Genomic DNA, 15,252 nt, shown 5'->3' on the forward strand with positions numbered 1-15,252 from the left:
TGCCAATACTGAAGCACGAAGTTGGCCGACGAGATTTTTTTTTTTTTTTTTTTTTTTTTTTTTTTTTTTTTTGTTATTGGTACACCATCACAATATTGATCTTTTGGTGTTGAGAAATCCAAGATGGAGCTCGTACTCAGCCTTGTGAAGGGAATGACGTTTCAGCGGCTGAGAGTGGAGTATCCCCTAAACTTTAGCGTGCCGTGCCCCTGGATTGTAGGTCATCAACCACTAACGGTCCTCCAACGTGTCAAGCTCAGGTCAGTCTTGTAAACCTCCAGCTCATCAGCTTCAAACCGAGACTCACGACGCTTCCAGCCACGATCATCCCCATCTTTCGTCTCCGAACTTCGACAAGTCGCAGGAATGTCTACAATAGCCTCACCACGCGATCCTCCTCGCCGTACTCCCACAAACTCCAACCGTCCCTCCTTCGAAACCTCTCGGTCCGCACTGGCGTCTCCTGTTCTCACACAAGGACCTACACAGCCTCCTGGGCCCCCTCAGCAACAGCAACGCAAAACGTCTTCGAATCGCGCTGCCCTTCGGGAGTACTACAATCTGCGCGCCTCAGCCCCTCGTATAGAGATTCCCGATTCTGAAGTCCCAGCCACTGAGATCGATGCCCCTGACTTTAACGCCGATGAATATGTCGCCAAGATTATCGAGAAGAGCAGCCTTGAAGAGCTTTTGAGGCTATATACCCGAGTTGTGGGAGAAGTGCGTGCTCTGGATGCAGAGAAGAAGGCGTTGGTATACGACAATTACAGTAAGCTTATTACAGCAACAGAGACTATTCGCAAGGTGCGTTATGGGTTGGTTACTATTCAAAAGAGTCGCGATACTGACAATAGTGACCAGATGAGAGCAAATATGGATCCCTTGAATCCTATGGCCTCAACACTCGACCCGGCAATCGCACAAATCTACAGCCAAGCATCTTCCATCCGAGATACCCTCCGGGGAACCGTTCCTTCACCAGGTTCTGAGGAGGGCAAGAAACGAGACGCAGCAACCAGACAACAACGGACAAAAGAACTCGCGGCACAGGCTCTAGCGACACCTGCAAGATTACGTGCTCTTGTCAGCGAGGGCAAGATTGCGCAAGCGCGCAAAGAGTGGGTGATGCCACGAAAACTGCTAGAATCATGGAAAGAGAAAGGACTTGGTGGCAGTGATGTCGAAGAGTGTATTGAAGAAGGTGATGAGGCGTTGAGACCGGCCGATAATAAGAGCAGCGCTTCAAGCCCACGGATATCGAGGGACGAAAGACTATCAAGAGATAGTCGTGCGTCAAAAGACGGACGGTCATGAACTGCAGGTTACGAAATATACCCAATGATTTATTGCAACACTCCACCACTGCCCAGGGTTAATGGAAGAGATTCTAGACTTATTATTCAATATCATCAAAGAGATTCGATAACCACGGCGTTTCTGTTTTGCCAGGTCATAGCTCATATAGAAGAAGCATGGGCCATCTGGAGCAGATGGACAGTATAAAATACGATCACACACAGTATGAGCTCAGTTGACCCTCCACTATTATCCTTCTGCTCCTAGCTTCAAGCTCCAACAGCTTCTAGCCTCATGTCAAGCTAGTTAAACGAGAAAATTGCTGGTGAGTGAGCCTTGTGCCTTACAACATCAATTAGTAATAGAGCCCCCTGACAGGCTGTAGTCGAGACCAATCCAACGTTTGAGCCATCGCATATCACGCATTTGTAGCACAATTGCTATGAGAGGCTCTGTTCTGAGACTGAGCAGACTACTTACAACAATCTCAAGCTCGGCTCGATTTCCAACTTCCCCCCTAGCAAGGGCTCTACCTTTTGTAAACCCAAGAAAATACTGCTCTTCTTGTCATTCTACAAACAACTCATCGCTCAAGATGGCCGACAACGGTGCTTGGGGCGCCTGGCAGGTTGAATCTTCAACCTTCACAAAGGCAGTAGTTGCAGCTATGCAGAAGCTATACCCCGAGGAAATCGCAGACACAAGCTGGGACAACGTCGGTCTCTTGGTAGGAAACTCAGAAAATGATGACAAGAAGACAAAGAAGGTCTTGGTGACCAATGACCTGACCTACCAAGTCGCCGTCGATGCTATTGAGCAGGATGTTAGTGTCATTGTTAGCTATCGTAAGCCTTCGTCACATATGTTGAGTCGGGTTTCGGAATTTACTAAAACAATGCTAGATCCCTTCATATTCGGAGGCCTCAAGTCCATCACCAACAGAGATCCTCAGCAAGCTACTCTCCTACGCCTTGCCAAGGCTGGTATTGCTGTCTACTGCCCTCACACTGCAGTCGATGCCGCTCCCGAGGGTCTCAACACTTGGCTTGCAGATATCGTTTCTGGCCCTCACCAAAGCCAACGCTCTGTCGCGATCCCCTGTAGCTCTGCTCCCTCCAGTCACTCTGGCGCAGGCTATGGTGCCATCGGCCGCTTCGACAATGCCGTTTCTCTCTCCGAGATCATTCTTCGTCTAGCTGAGAAGCTCGGAGGCCTCAAGCATGTTATGGTAGCAAGTCCTGTTGGTGCTGATGTCAAGACTACCAAGATTAGCAGCTTTGGTGTTTGCGCGGGTAGCGGGTATGATGTGCTCAAGAAGGCCGAGGTTGATCTTTTGGTGACTGGCGAGACCAGCCATCACTCAGCTTTGAGGGCTATTCAACAGGGACAAACGCTTGTACAAGTTTTTCACAGCAATTCTGAAAGAGGATATCTTCAAGAAGTGCTCAGGCCCAAGTTGGAGGCTGCTATCAAGGAGAATGTTCCCGAGGTGGAGGTTGTGGTGAGCAAGTATGACAAGGATCCTTTTACTATCTTGGATGTCAATAATCTCAAATAGTTTAAGTCCGATTGAAGAGTTAAAGTGCAAAGGATTAATACAATCCCAGATAAATTATATCAACTTCCATAGATGACTCAGTGTTGATTCTTGGTGGTATGTGTCAAGTGACGTGCGTTTCCCCATAGACGGCGGCTCAAGGTCAGATGCCGCCTCACACTGTGCTTTTTACCCCACGATTGATATCTAATCAATCAATCAATCAATCAATCAACCTCTTACTTTCGCTCTACTTCCATACCTCGATATCCTCCTGTCTCAAAAAACATAACAATGTCGCAAATCACAGACGAGTCTCTACGTGAGGCCATCAAGCAGCGCCTCGAGGCTACTCACGTTGAAGTCACAGACATGTCGGGTCGGTTCTTTTCTACTCTGTTCTACCCCGCGAACCCCTCCAGGCCGATCACGGCGTAGAATCCAACATTAGTAGCTAACATGAGGATATCGTAGGCGGCTGTGGTCAAGCCTTCAACTCTGTCATCGTCTCTCCTCAGTTCCAGGGCCTCAGCTCTCTCAAGCGCCACCGCCTCGTCAACGCCGCCCTCAAGGACGAAATCGCCATTATCCACGCCTGGACCGCCAAGTGCCAGACACCCGAGGAGTACGCAAAGACGAGCGCAGCCAATGATACCGCGCAAGCGTAGCCATCGATCGCCTTTTCTTTATCTTCCACGATGTCAGGGTTATACTACATGGAGTTTCTGCATAAAAAGGGCACGCGACAGGCATAGGAATGGAATGGTAGGGCGGGAATGTAACGGAGGGTCTAGATAACGATATCCGAACGTAAGCGGTCTTTATGCCGCTGTACCTCACCAAATAACAAGAAAGCCAAGGAATCGAGTTTATAATTAGAGCATCTTTATTTGGCATGCGTACAACGCGGAAACAACAAGATGTGTTTGTATGCGCCAACACCATAACCTGCATCAAGGCATTCATCCTCTTTTCCTACCAACGCGTCTCCATACTCCCGTGAACCAATGACCATCTCTTGGCTTGAAATTCATGTATACGTTTATGCATCTACAAAAGACCCAGCAAGTCTTCACTGTCCTTCTTGGGCTGTTGAGGAGCTCCGCCTTGGGCTTGCTGTAGCTGCATTGCTGCTGGTAGGGGCTCGCCTGCTGACGAGCCACCAAAGTTCAATCCTTCGAAACCGTTCATCAAGTCGTTCATGTTGTTGCTGGGACCTGCAGCAGGCGCAGGAGCTCCAGAAGCTTGCGCCGGCGCATCAAACATGCTCATCATATCAGCCATGGCACCTGAAGGCGCACCAGCAGATGGGCTGGCCACTCTGTCGGGAGTTGCTGAAGCACTGTTCTGCTCCTGAGATGCAGGCGCGGCGCCATCAAAGTCGATATCCAACAAATTCTCAATGTTGTTTTGAGGAGCACCGCCAGATCCGTTGGATGAGGCGGCAGCGACTGAAGCAGCGATAGGGTTCTCGGCAGCGTTTTGTCGCTGTTCTTGGATAGCTGCTCGCTGGATCTCATCGGCGCCGAAACGACCCTTACCCACGAACGACTCAGGAGGCTTATGGTAGACAGAAGCGAGGGTGGAGAGTTCAGTGAGGAGTTGCTCCAGAAGAGCCGGAGGAAGGCTTGTCATGGTTGTCGTGATCGTGGGCTTTTGAGATAGAACAATGTTCTGAGAAACGTAGTTAGCAACTATTCCGATCATCCTTTAGACGAATTTCTCACTTTAGCAACTTCGGGATCAGAGGAGAGAAGACGCCAGTAGACATATGCCCTGTCGCGGATATCGGGGTTATCGTTCTCCGCTGTCGCTGCTTGGAGAACCCTTTGAACAAGGCCCTGGTTGCTTCCAGGCTTCTTCAAGAACAGCTTCACCACCGCTGTCAATATTTGCAGTTGCGTCTGCAAATTCTGTCAGTTCGGCCCTAGTTACCATTACCATGTACGTGGCTTACCTGCGTGAACTCTTCCATAAAGGACTCAACGAAACTCTCCAAGATCTCGTCTGCATTGCTGATCTTCTCAGCATATTCTCCAACAATCCAGATGAGAGATCCGCGGGCAGTGGGCTCATCCAACTCATCAATATGCTTGCAAAGTGTAGGAATAACGCCCTCGTAGCCAGGGTACTTTCGCAGAATATCCTTGATAACGACAATCACCTCCTGGACAACGTAGTTGACCTTGGTAGAGATGAGATCCTCGAGGGCCGCAACGCACTTCTCGGCGGCATTTTCAATCTTGATGGCTACTTGGCCAATTGCTTTAACGGCTCTTCGGACGAAATCCATATCAACTTCAAGAGCATACTCCTTCAACTCGGCGAGAAGCTGTTCGTAATTATGCTCGTTGGCTATCCTAACCATAATTTCCAACTTTTGAAGCTTAACATAGGGAGGGTCAGTGTATTTGCAGAAGAAGACGCGCATCTCCTTGCTCAGAATATCTGGCTTAGCCTGGAGCAGGAGATCAATGTTTCGCAGAGCGACGTATTGGACCTCAGGCTGAGAAGCAACCAAGGTGACTGGATTCGGTCAGTGTGTAACCTCAATATCTTGTAGTCATATACATACCCAAGGGAGGAGCCATTTTCTTGAGGTATGATCTCACGAGCTCAGGGTTGAGAGCCTTCATGTGAATGAAAACAGCCTTGACAGCAGCAAGAACCACACTAGGGTTAACATGCTGGAACTGAGGTGCCACACGCTCACAGATGTGCTCCGACTCCTTCTGATCTGACGCAGAGTAGTTGGCTAGGGTTGTTAGGATAGTGACTCTTCCCCATTCGGTACACTCGTTAAGGGCCATAAGCAACTTCTTCAGCGTCACAGGCGTCACAATCAGTGCCCTCGTCTCGGGCGCCGTCTCGGTGATCTCAGACAGAGCGGTCACTGAGTTGGCGACGACCATGGGGTTGGGATCGCCAATCAGCTCCTGAAGGGCCTCCAGGAAGCCGTTCTCGATGCACATCTGAGGGTTGAGGTCGAAGAGTTTGGCGACGCAAATGGCAGCTGTCTTGCGCACGTACGGTGATTCGTCCCGCAGCGTCTTCCTCAGGGGCTCTTCCATATAATCCACCATTTTGTCCACTCTGATGCATCCCATTGTTCGGATTGCCAGTGCTCGTATCAGCGGATTTGGGTCTTCGGAGTCTTGAACAAATGTATTAACGGCGAGAATGCAAAGGTCGGGGTGCGATTTTGCGTAGTTCCTGGCCATTGTGTCAGCTCTTCATCTTACGAGCAGCTATAGAACTAGAGAAGACAGCTCCAGCAGCTATTCGGCTTCGTCCACATACATCAGGTAGAGGTATACAAGCTTCTTCTGATCAAGGTCGCCGGTCGCAATGTTCTTGAGCACATCTGGGAAGAGTGCCGACACATCCTTGCCCAGCGTCATGGCCATGATGGTCTTCTGAATCGACTCCTTGCGCTCGTATGCATACTGAGAAACCAAGCCAGCGCGCAGCTCAAAGGTTTCGCCCTTTCGAGGCACGGCAAAGGCGCCGCGAATGCGATTTACCGCCATCGTCGAGGTTCTTGGAGGGGCACGGGACAGGAGTTCGAAGGTTGGAGAGGAACGAGAGATTGGGTCGTCGAAGACGGCGGTGACAGCCTAGTCGAATTGGTCAGGCCGAGTACAAGCTACTTGTCCTCAAGTACCGAAAGTCTGCATCCACCGATATTATCGCGTATCGGAGGATGCGTCTAAGATAGGCGACGTAGTCGAGATAATCGGAAAGGGAGTTGATCAATCTTGGTACGTATGAGCAAGGCAGATGTAACTGTCACCAAATATGCCAAGGCCACGAAGATAGGTCCAGGCCACTGAGTCGCAGCCCAAACCACCAAAGGGGGGGCGTTTTACAGCGACCCTATAAGCACCAGTTAGTGGATCGAGGCTAGGCTACCCCCTAACTCTAAACTTCCGCCTGATTGCCGTTCGCGTGTAGCGTGGCTTCAATGGTTAACAATTTATTTATTTTTGGCCACCTTCAAATGCAAGTACGTTATCCAGGCTTAGTCACCCTTTTACTATCAGCTCTTGTTGAACTGGATCTCAACATCATCGCAAGTCTCGAGAGGCATCAACCACCGACACGAAGAAAAAAGAATCTTCTAGGGTGTTCTCGATGAAGCCATAGTGTTATCTGGGTTCCCTTGAATAAGAGTCCTCGCCAAATCGAACAATGGTGAAGAATGCCGTCTTTGTTCCCGTAGGATAACGACATCTAAGAAATAACAGGCGCTGCCAAACCTCCGTCGACTCTTTATCGAGTCACGAACTGACGACGAAGAACGAGATGTCTCCAGAAAAGCGGTGGGTCGTCTTCCGGTTTGTCTCAGCGACACATACTGATTGAAAGCAGTTCTATAACGCCGTCCTTTTCATGGGATCAATCGCTGTTTTCAGTCTCATCGCCCAAAGATTAAATGCTGGTAAATGATTGACGGATCATTATCGTCGTTATTACGCTCTAAAGATGCCATTCGAATACTTGGAGCTTTAATCATTAATATTAATCAAGATTGATATCAATCATCGGCTTCTTCCGCCTCTTCTGCTTCTACCCCTGTCTCGCTCTTTGTGGTTTCCGCTTTGGCTTCTTGTTTTCGCCAAAGACCAGCCAAGAAATCGTTGGTGCTCGCCTCTTCGAGACTCTTGTCCTCCCGTTTCTTCATGAATCTCGGGAATCTCAAACTTAGTCCCCTCTCATCACTCACGAGACCAATCGCTGCAGTATAAGTCGGGCTCAACGTTATATCTGCAAATGCCATTTCCCACACTTCTTGCGGTTCGAACCAGATATCTGGTCTTGGACCTGAATATTCGACGAAGGCGGGCTGTTTAGTTCTGGTGTTCTTGGGTTCGCCGCTCTCTTCGCCATCGTCATAAAATTGCCGATTGGCCTTGTAGAATGCATCTGTGAAACCAGACATGCATTTGCATACTGCCTCCAGGGACCCTGTCTCCTCGTTACGGCACGCCATGAGAATAGGTGACCACCATTTCGCCTTGCGTCCTTGCCCATGCCACCCGGCGACAGGAATAAGGTCGAGGGTATCAAAACTTGCGTTATAGTCTTTCTTGACTTTGAGCCAGGAGTCAAGTCGTTTGTCTGGCTCGTAGGTAGCCAGTAAAGGTTTGCGTCTCGTTTTCGTTTTGGTCTCTCCATTTTCATCCTTCTTTCCTCTCGATTTTGCTTTTCCTTTGGACTTGGACTTTGGTGTTAGCAATTTGTTGGTCCCGTCCAACCCATCGCCATCTGCCTCTTCTGTGTATGGCACTGTAGGCAAATTATCCAAGATCTTTACCATGATACCCTCGCATTTAATATCCGTGGCAGCCTTGAAAAACTCCAAAACAGATTCGGAGTCCGCAGACGTAGCATCAAGACTTTGTACCCAAGTAAAGTGATGCGGTATTTCTGTGAAGAGTGATCGTAGAAGTTCTCTTCTTTCTCGAAAGGGCCGATCTAACAACGGTTGCCCATTCAGATACATCAAGTCGAACGCGAACATGCAGACGTCCACAGTGATACTTCCGATGTCGACATCTTTTCTTGCTCGGTTTGTGAGTGTTTGGAAATTCTTGAGCTCACCAGTTTCACGATCAACTGCGACAACTTCACCTTCCATGATGAAGCTATCAACGCCCTCTCCGCGTATCTTGGGTATCAGCTCAACCAAGTCAGGATATTTGTCTGTCATGACTTCCAAGTGACGCGAGAAGATGCTGACTTTTCCACGCTCATCACAGTGTATTTGCGCTCTCTGTCCGTCGTACTTGAACTCGCACGCAAAGTCTCGGCCCTGTAGCTTTGTGAGCATTTCGGACAAATCTCTGGTGATGCTCCCGAGCATAGGTCGTAGCGGTATATGCATGGTAAGACCACACCGTATTAGTAATTCCTCGGAAATCCCAATCTCTAGGAGAACGGGCACAAGATCGTTGTAGTTCGGGCGCCTCGCAAAGCAAGCCTTGACTATCTCCTCTGCCCGACCCCAAATTTCAGCCAAATCTTCTTTTTTGAGCTTTGCAAGATCAGATACCGATTTCAGAGGGAAGTCGGCCCCCGGTGGGCGTGAGAGCAAAAAGGCCCGTGATAAAGCAATTAGCATCGTTGTTTTTACAGCACCAATACGCAACTGTTGCCTGTTAGAAGGTGACGACGAGTATTGACATGGCTTTCTTACATGTTGAGAAAGTGTTCGCACAATGAATCGACTCTCTTCACCACCGCGAGCGTCTTGCAGTAACCGATCTACCAATCTTTGCTTCGTTTCGGAACTACCCTGCCCTTGACTGCTGGCAATTTTCACCAAGGTTTCATAGACGCCCTTGATCGTGAGGGGTTTTGGTTTTCTGAGAGTGAAGCTCTGCTTTTTCTTGGCTTCAAAAGCCACATCTCCGGCATCTCCATATTTGTCGTAAATGGCCTTTAAAGCTCGGTTGTCTAGTCCACAAACGTTCCGTAATGCTTTTGATATCGCTGAGCCGCCCAGTCCGAGTTCCATGGAGATATAAGGAGGCGAAATTGAATTTGTTGCCAACCATACCTGCGAAAGTCAGAGAAGCTCAGGAGATGTGGATTCGGACATACAGCTGGTAGTAAGCTGGTTGGATCTCCCTCAATGAGAACTCTTAGGCAGTTTACAAGGGTATCTACAATCTTAATCCGGCTTGTAGTGCCGTTAATGAGAATAAAGCAGCGTGTAAGAAGGGCATATGACGCATTGCCGCCTTCAGAGGCCCAGTGCTCCTTCAGTTGGTCCAGATACTCAGATGGGTCGAATGTCAGAGGTGTTTCGTCCAGAGGTATTGATGTGGTGGTCGTATCTTCAGCCATGCCTGCTGCCTGAAGACTGAGTGTAGGTTTTGTAGAGGGGAGTATGCCAGGCTTGTTGAGAGATGTTGGGAGGTTGACTGGGGGCTTCGGCTTTGGGCCTGCAGGACTAGGGCTTTCATCTCGAGATACTGACTCGATGTGTTTGCTCGGGAGCTGAAGTGCCTGCGCTTGTAGTGTGTTCTGTGGTGTGTTTGCAACTTCCTGGTCCCATTCTGCTTGAAGCTTCCTAGCTAATTCTTCGTCTGTTAATTCTGTAGCAGCATCACTTGATATACCTTCAGGATTTTCTTCTGTCTTTGAATTTTTACTTGACTCTGTGCCATTATGCTTTTGCTTTGAAAAGAAGTACTCAAGACCACGGGCTGGTGTTGATGATTTGGTGCCGTTGTTGAGCTTCCGTTTCTTGGTTGGACTGGGCATATTTGCATTGATGCCTAGGTTGACTGAGACTACCACCCCTAGTAATAGAAGGATTCCAGAAGAGAGACAAAGTCGATCCACCACAAAGCTTATGTAAATAGAGCAATACGCCTCTTCACGTCCTTGTTAATCAACAAGTATAAACGCGGCGGGCTCTATGACGACGTTGGCGCGAAGGCACGTGACTGAGTTTACAGAGCTTCGAAAATCAGGAACCAGCCCGCTCACTCAACGCTAAGCCATTTCGGCACGCACAAGCGATTCACTCACACAACCGTCGAAATCTTCGTTCTGCCCCACCATCGCGAACCTCCCTCTCCCCCAGAACATCACCCCTCATAACGACCCCTCCTCTCCCTATAAATCAGCCATAATGAACGGTGAAGATCCGCCTGAGAGGCCCAGCGAGATCTCGTCCATCATCAACGGACTCGAACGATACAACCCCGAGGCTGTCGGCGCCCTTGAGACCTATCTCCAAGACCAATGCGAGCAGAAGTTCACTGACTGCAATGCCAACCGAACACTGCTGAAACTGTGAGTCCTCTTACTATACACATATACACAGTACGCCTCGGGCTCTTATATGATGACCGTTTGTCAACGTTTCCTATTACCTGACTAGTGTGGCGGGTTGTTCTCAACTTGGCCACACCTGAAGTCAACTTTAGTGCGACTGAAATGCCTAACTACTCCAACAACCTTTGGCATCATCACTGCTCGACGCGAGGCTAACTTCCCCAAGATACCAGCTCAACCCCGACCGTATCAAGGATGAGGTGATCACCAACGTCTTGGTCAAGACAATGACCCAGTTCCCCTCGGCACAGTTCTCTCTCGCTCTCCACCTTATCAACCCCTCCGCTGCTGTCACTGGTGACCTCGGCGAAGCTATCACCAAGCTCCGATCCCTCAACGGTCAGCTCGAGGGTGCTCAGTACTCCCATTTCTGGGCCGATCTCGACGACGACATGGTTGCCGACTTGATTGCCGACATTCCTGACTTTGAGGACGTGGTTCGACACCGCATCGCCCTTCTCGTCTCACAGGCTTTCCGTGAGCTTCAGATCACCCATCTCGAGTCATGGCTCGGCCTCAACGAGGATGCCACCAAGAAGTTCGTTACCGAGGTTTGTGGTTGGACTGTCGAGGGTGACGGCAGCGTCAAGGTTCCCTCAAACCCTGACAACGAGGCCAAGAAGGCCGAGATCCGTGAGGACGTCAACGTCGAGCAGTTCTCCAGGGTAATCCGACGGTCGTGGGAGGACACTGTTTGAGCTTTTTGATGAGAGTTTTAGCGGATCACAAGGGATTTTTCGCGCACTTCCCCGACCATCTGATTGGATTCGGATATCACGGTTGATGATGCGGAGGGGTTAGGAAGGGCTCACATGGTAGCATGGCGGGGGTTACAAAAACTAGGCGTTTAATCGGACATGACATTGCAGAGCAATCCAAGGATCTAGAAATGCATAGAACTTTGCGATTTACTACAGCGTATCTGGCTCATGTAGACCGACAATGTGGCTTGATTACAGTGCTCTTGATTCGTTATATTTCTTTTCCAAATTGTCCCGGTATTCAGTTCCCCTTGGACAGCTCCTCCCATTGCACGCCAGCCCATTCCTCAAGGTATCCAACCTCTCCAACGGGTGTTCCTCGAGGCGAGCAATCTTTCTCACATACACCAACAATTATCGTACCCCACTCCATACCCTCCAAACTCATGTCGTCTGCCTCAAGCTCTGCAATAGCGTTTGGTGTCAACTGCACCTCGAAAACTCTTCTCGCCGTACAGTTCGGGCACCGAGGGATAGCACCCTTGTTCACAGCCCCACCAACAGCATCCTTCTTCGAATATAAGAGAGGAGTGCCGGCAAACTCATAACGAATAACTTGCTCAGGGTTCTGCGCCAGACGGTCTGCAAACTTCTGGAACGTAGCGTCCATGCTCGACTCGAAAGCCTCGCGGTCCAGTATAGAAGGTTCCGCGGCATCAGCATCTTCAAGACGGGCGTTGGTGGGAACATTCGTGGCGGTCGGTTCCAGAGTTTCGAAATCGGCGTCAGCTAGATAGAGAGTAGGATACGGCTGGGCCTGAGCATCTTCGGCGGGCCAGGGCTCTGAAGGTTGAGGTGGCGACGCCAATGTATCCTTAATATTGAGAGATTCTGCAAATGTTTTGCTGAGGGATGTTGTTGCTGGCTCAGGAGAGGCAGGTTTGGCAGGTTCAGGCTGTGTACTTGAAGAGGAAAACGGATTCGCAGATCCAGAGCTGAATGGGTTTCCAGAACTGTTGGAGGTGCAGAATGGGTTCGCATTGCTAGAGAACGGGTTTGCGCCAGATGCACTTCCCAGTCCCTTGGAACCAAATAGAGTCTCTCCTAATCCAGGCCCATCGTTCTTTGGCTTTTCCTCTTCGACTTTCTTCTCTTGACTGGGCTCTTTGGATGCTTCCTCCTTCCACACCCGCAGACCTCTCAGTGCGCGGATGCTGCCATCTTTGCGCCGGCAAGTCTGTCTTCTACAGGCGAAGACATAAATTCGCCGCTCATGCTCAGGGAATCGTTCGGGGAGTTCGCCGTTGAGCTGCAGGATCAAAGCCATAAAATCCTTGCAGACTTTGCATCGTGCGTAGGCTGCGCTGGGAGCATTCTCGTCCAACCAGTCCTGATTTCGCTGTTAGTCGGTACAGTTTTGTCTGGTGCGGGACAAGCCAAAGACGTACGGGACGGCCTCCAAGTTTGCTGACAGTGTCTTCGTCTGCTTCTTTAGAGGCATATCCCAGGAGCACGTTTGTCTCCTCAAATTCGCCATCCGAGGAATCGGAATCGTACGAAGCCATGATGTTGATATTGATGGGCTTGATTTAAGTGATTGGTGGTGGGGTAAATATTTTTTTTCTGTACAAAAAAGCTGTCTGTCTGTCTGTCTGTCTGCTGTCTTGTCACAATGCGGGGCTTAGCGCATCAATAGAAATGTTCAACTACAAGCCATCATTCCGTGATGCACTCACTCATGTAGACTACCTACGTATTACAAATGCTATAAACATGCTTGAGTCATAAAATAAGTCGTAATTGTGTATATTACGCCCCAGAGCCTTTTGTCTAGCCTCAATTTTAATGTGGTATCTCCTACATGTGATCATTAGGTCCATCCATGCCAGGCCCAGGTCCGCCTGCTCTACCCATCTGTCGAGCCTTCAACAACTCGTCACATAGAAGGAGGTTAGATGCGATACTGGAGCTGGAGGCGATGCAATTTCGCAGAACTCGGTAAGAGTCAAAGACACCCTCCAGCTCGGGGTCCATAGGTTCACCGGTTTCGAGGTTTAGGCCAACGACATTGCCGTCAGCATACTCGTCCTGCAAGTCCGCAACTATAGCAAGTTAGATCTTGGCCGTGAATACTTGGAGAATAGTCAACTTACGAGCATCCTGGATGTCAAGACCGGCGTTGGCAGCCAGAGTCTTGGGAATAATAAGAAGAGCATCAGCGAATGCCTCAACACCCCACTTGGCCTTGCCCTTGACAGACTTGCCAAAAGCATCACTCTTGAGGTGAGAAGCACAGGCAACCTGGAAAGCACCAGCTCCAGGAACAACGGACTTGTCGACAATCATGTTGTAAACACTTCGCAGACCATCTCGGACAGCATCTGTCACTTGAGCAATGGTGTGAGCGTTGGGGCCCTTAATCATCAGAGTAACGGACTTGGGGTCTTTGACCTCCTCAACAAAGGTGAACTTCTCCTCACCGAGCGTCTGCTCATAGACAAGGCCAGCCCAGCCCAGAACATCCTCAGACAAGTCGTCAACGCTGTTTTGAGCAACACCACCGCAAACAAGCTGAAGACGCTCCATGTTCCTTCGCTTGGCCCGTCGGAGAGCAAGAATATTATTCTTGGCAAGAACGTCAAGAGAAAGAGGATCGATGCCCTTCTGGTTGATAACAACAAAGTTCTTTGTGCCGTCGTTGCCGCAAAGCTCCTTCTTGAGCTCGACGATTTTCTTAAGCTTGGCATCGACGAAACGACGCTCACTTTCGACAAGCTTATCACGCTGCTCAGCGCTAGAGTAGAAGAAGCTGGAGTTAATCTCAGTCTTCTCATACTCCAGGCTGACGTTGAGGGTAAGAATGTAGCAGTTCTCGAGCCGCTTAGGCATATCGGGGTGACGAGCACCGTGATCAAGGGCCAGTCCACGAATCAGCCGAGTGTCGGCGGCTGTTCGGTGCTGCATCTTCATAATCTCCACCATGTGCAAATCGGGCTTCGCGGGAGCCTGGTAAATAGCAAGAACGGCATCGACAATATCAGGTGTAAGCTTGGCGGCCAGAGTCGAGTTGAGCTTGGTGGCAAGCGATGTTCGGGCGACATTGAGCAGGAGTTCTCGGTCAACTTCCTTGGCGAGTTTGAAAGAGTCGAGGAACTACGACGTTGAGCCAAAGTTGCAGGGGGGATGATGTATCAAAAACTCACCTTAAGAGCCTCAATTTTGGCAACCTCGAAACCATCGGTGATGATACGAGGGTGCAGTCCTTCAGAGATATAACGGTCTGCCTGCTTGAGAAGCTCACCAACCAACATCACCACGGAGGTGGTTCCGTCACCGCAAATATCGTCCTGAGCGGTCGCGGCTCGAGCAATCATAACGGCGGTAGGGTTTTGTATTTGCATCTCTCGGAGGAGAACGTTTCCATCCTTGGTCAGCTTGATCTGGGGTCGTCGGTCAGTTTAGGGGTCGTCGTGGGGTATTTTGATAGGAGTTTGTACCTGTCCCGCACCGTCAACAAGCCTGAGACTGTTAGCTTCACATCGCCATATGACAATTATGATAAAACGCACATCTTAATAGTGCCCAGAGGGCCCAGATTGGACTTCAAAACATCTTGTAGGCCTTCACCAGCGCTAATGTTGACCTTCAGAGCTTCGCCCCTCCTCTGCGACAAGCGGGTTAGCAAGTTGCAAGGCAAGGCCACTTTTGGCTGCGGGGGGGGTTTATAGTTATTGGTATCGACGTACTCGGGACTCAGCCTTGGGGTTGAGGAGTTGTGCTGCCGACATGATTGTAAATCTCAGTGGGCACAAAGGCTATGTCGAGATCAAATAGGTCGAGGCTTGAAAAAGCGGTGCTGGTGTAGGA

General features: G+C 49.8%; 8 protein-coding genes across 8 annotated transcripts; 4 read left to right on the forward strand and 4 right to left on the reverse strand.

Annotated features, from left to right (window-relative positions):
- Positions 1-366: 366 nt before the first annotated feature.
- Positions 367-1,314, forward strand: FMAN_05990 (uncharacterized protein; the record flags this gene model as incomplete). The annotated part of the gene is made up of 2 exons (XM_041827284.1): positions 367-804; positions 862-1,314. The coding sequence occupies 2 exons, from the start codon at positions 367-369 to the stop codon at positions 1,312-1,314; spliced, it is 891 nt and encodes a 296-aa protein (XP_041678263.1).
- Positions 1,315-1,891: 577 nt separating this feature from the next.
- On the forward strand, positions 1,892-2,854 carry FMAN_05989 (uncharacterized protein; the record flags this gene model as incomplete). Its single annotated transcript, XM_041827285.1, has 2 exons — positions 1,892-2,141; positions 2,199-2,854. 2 exons carry the CDS (start codon positions 1,892-1,894, stop codon positions 2,852-2,854), a joined length of 906 nt encoding a protein of 301 aa, XP_041678264.1.
- Positions 2,855-3,127: 273 nt separating this feature from the next.
- On the forward strand, positions 3,128-3,501 carry FMAN_05988 (uncharacterized protein; the record flags this gene model as incomplete). Its single annotated transcript, XM_041827288.1, has 2 exons — positions 3,128-3,212; positions 3,308-3,501. The coding sequence occupies 2 exons, from the start codon at positions 3,128-3,130 to the stop codon at positions 3,499-3,501; spliced, it is 279 nt and encodes a 92-aa protein (XP_041678265.1).
- A 382-nt stretch (positions 3,502-3,883) lies between these two features.
- On the reverse strand, positions 3,884-6,363 carry FMAN_05987 (uncharacterized protein; the record flags this gene model as incomplete). Its single annotated transcript, XM_041827289.1, has 5 exons — positions 3,884-4,507; positions 4,561-4,737; positions 4,791-5,359; positions 5,409-6,046; positions 6,134-6,363. 5 exons carry the CDS (start codon positions 6,361-6,363, stop codon positions 3,884-3,886), a joined length of 2,238 nt encoding a protein of 745 aa, XP_041678266.1.
- A 1,007-nt stretch (positions 6,364-7,370) lies between these two features.
- FMAN_05986 (uncharacterized protein) lies at positions 7,371-10,105 on the reverse strand (the record flags this gene model as incomplete). Its single annotated transcript, XM_041827290.1, has 3 exons — positions 7,371-8,984; positions 9,033-9,395; positions 9,440-10,105. 3 exons carry the CDS (start codon positions 10,103-10,105, stop codon positions 7,371-7,373), a joined length of 2,643 nt encoding a protein of 880 aa, XP_041678267.1.
- A 373-nt stretch (positions 10,106-10,478) lies between these two features.
- On the forward strand, positions 10,479-11,382 carry FMAN_05985 (uncharacterized protein; the record flags this gene model as incomplete). The annotated part of the gene is made up of 2 exons (XM_041827291.1): positions 10,479-10,642; positions 10,851-11,382. The coding sequence occupies 2 exons, from the start codon at positions 10,479-10,481 to the stop codon at positions 11,380-11,382; spliced, it is 696 nt and encodes a 231-aa protein (XP_041678268.1).
- A 304-nt stretch (positions 11,383-11,686) lies between these two features.
- On the reverse strand, positions 11,687-12,950 carry FMAN_05984 (uncharacterized protein; the record flags this gene model as incomplete). The annotated part of the gene is made up of 2 exons (XM_041827292.1): positions 11,687-12,775; positions 12,834-12,950. The coding sequence occupies 2 exons, from the start codon at positions 12,948-12,950 to the stop codon at positions 11,687-11,689; spliced, it is 1,206 nt and encodes a 401-aa protein (XP_041678269.1).
- A 292-nt stretch (positions 12,951-13,242) lies between these two features.
- On the reverse strand, positions 13,243-15,173 carry FMAN_05983 (putative CCT6-component of chaperonin-containing T-complex (zeta subunit); the record flags this gene model as incomplete). The annotated part of the gene is made up of 6 exons (XM_041827293.1): positions 13,243-13,487; positions 13,539-14,538; positions 14,589-14,825; positions 14,883-14,904; positions 14,955-15,049; positions 15,132-15,173. 6 exons carry the CDS (start codon positions 15,171-15,173, stop codon positions 13,243-13,245), a joined length of 1,641 nt encoding a protein of 546 aa, XP_041678270.1.
- Between the last annotated feature and the right edge of the window lie 79 nt (positions 15,174-15,252).

The sequence above is a fragment of the Fusarium mangiferae genome (genome assembly GCF_900044065.1).
Source record: "Fusarium mangiferae strain MRC7560 genome assembly, contig: FMAN_scaffold002, whole genome shotgun sequence".
NCBI classification, from domain to species: Eukaryota; Fungi; Ascomycota; class Sordariomycetes; order Hypocreales; family Nectriaceae; genus Fusarium; species Fusarium mangiferae.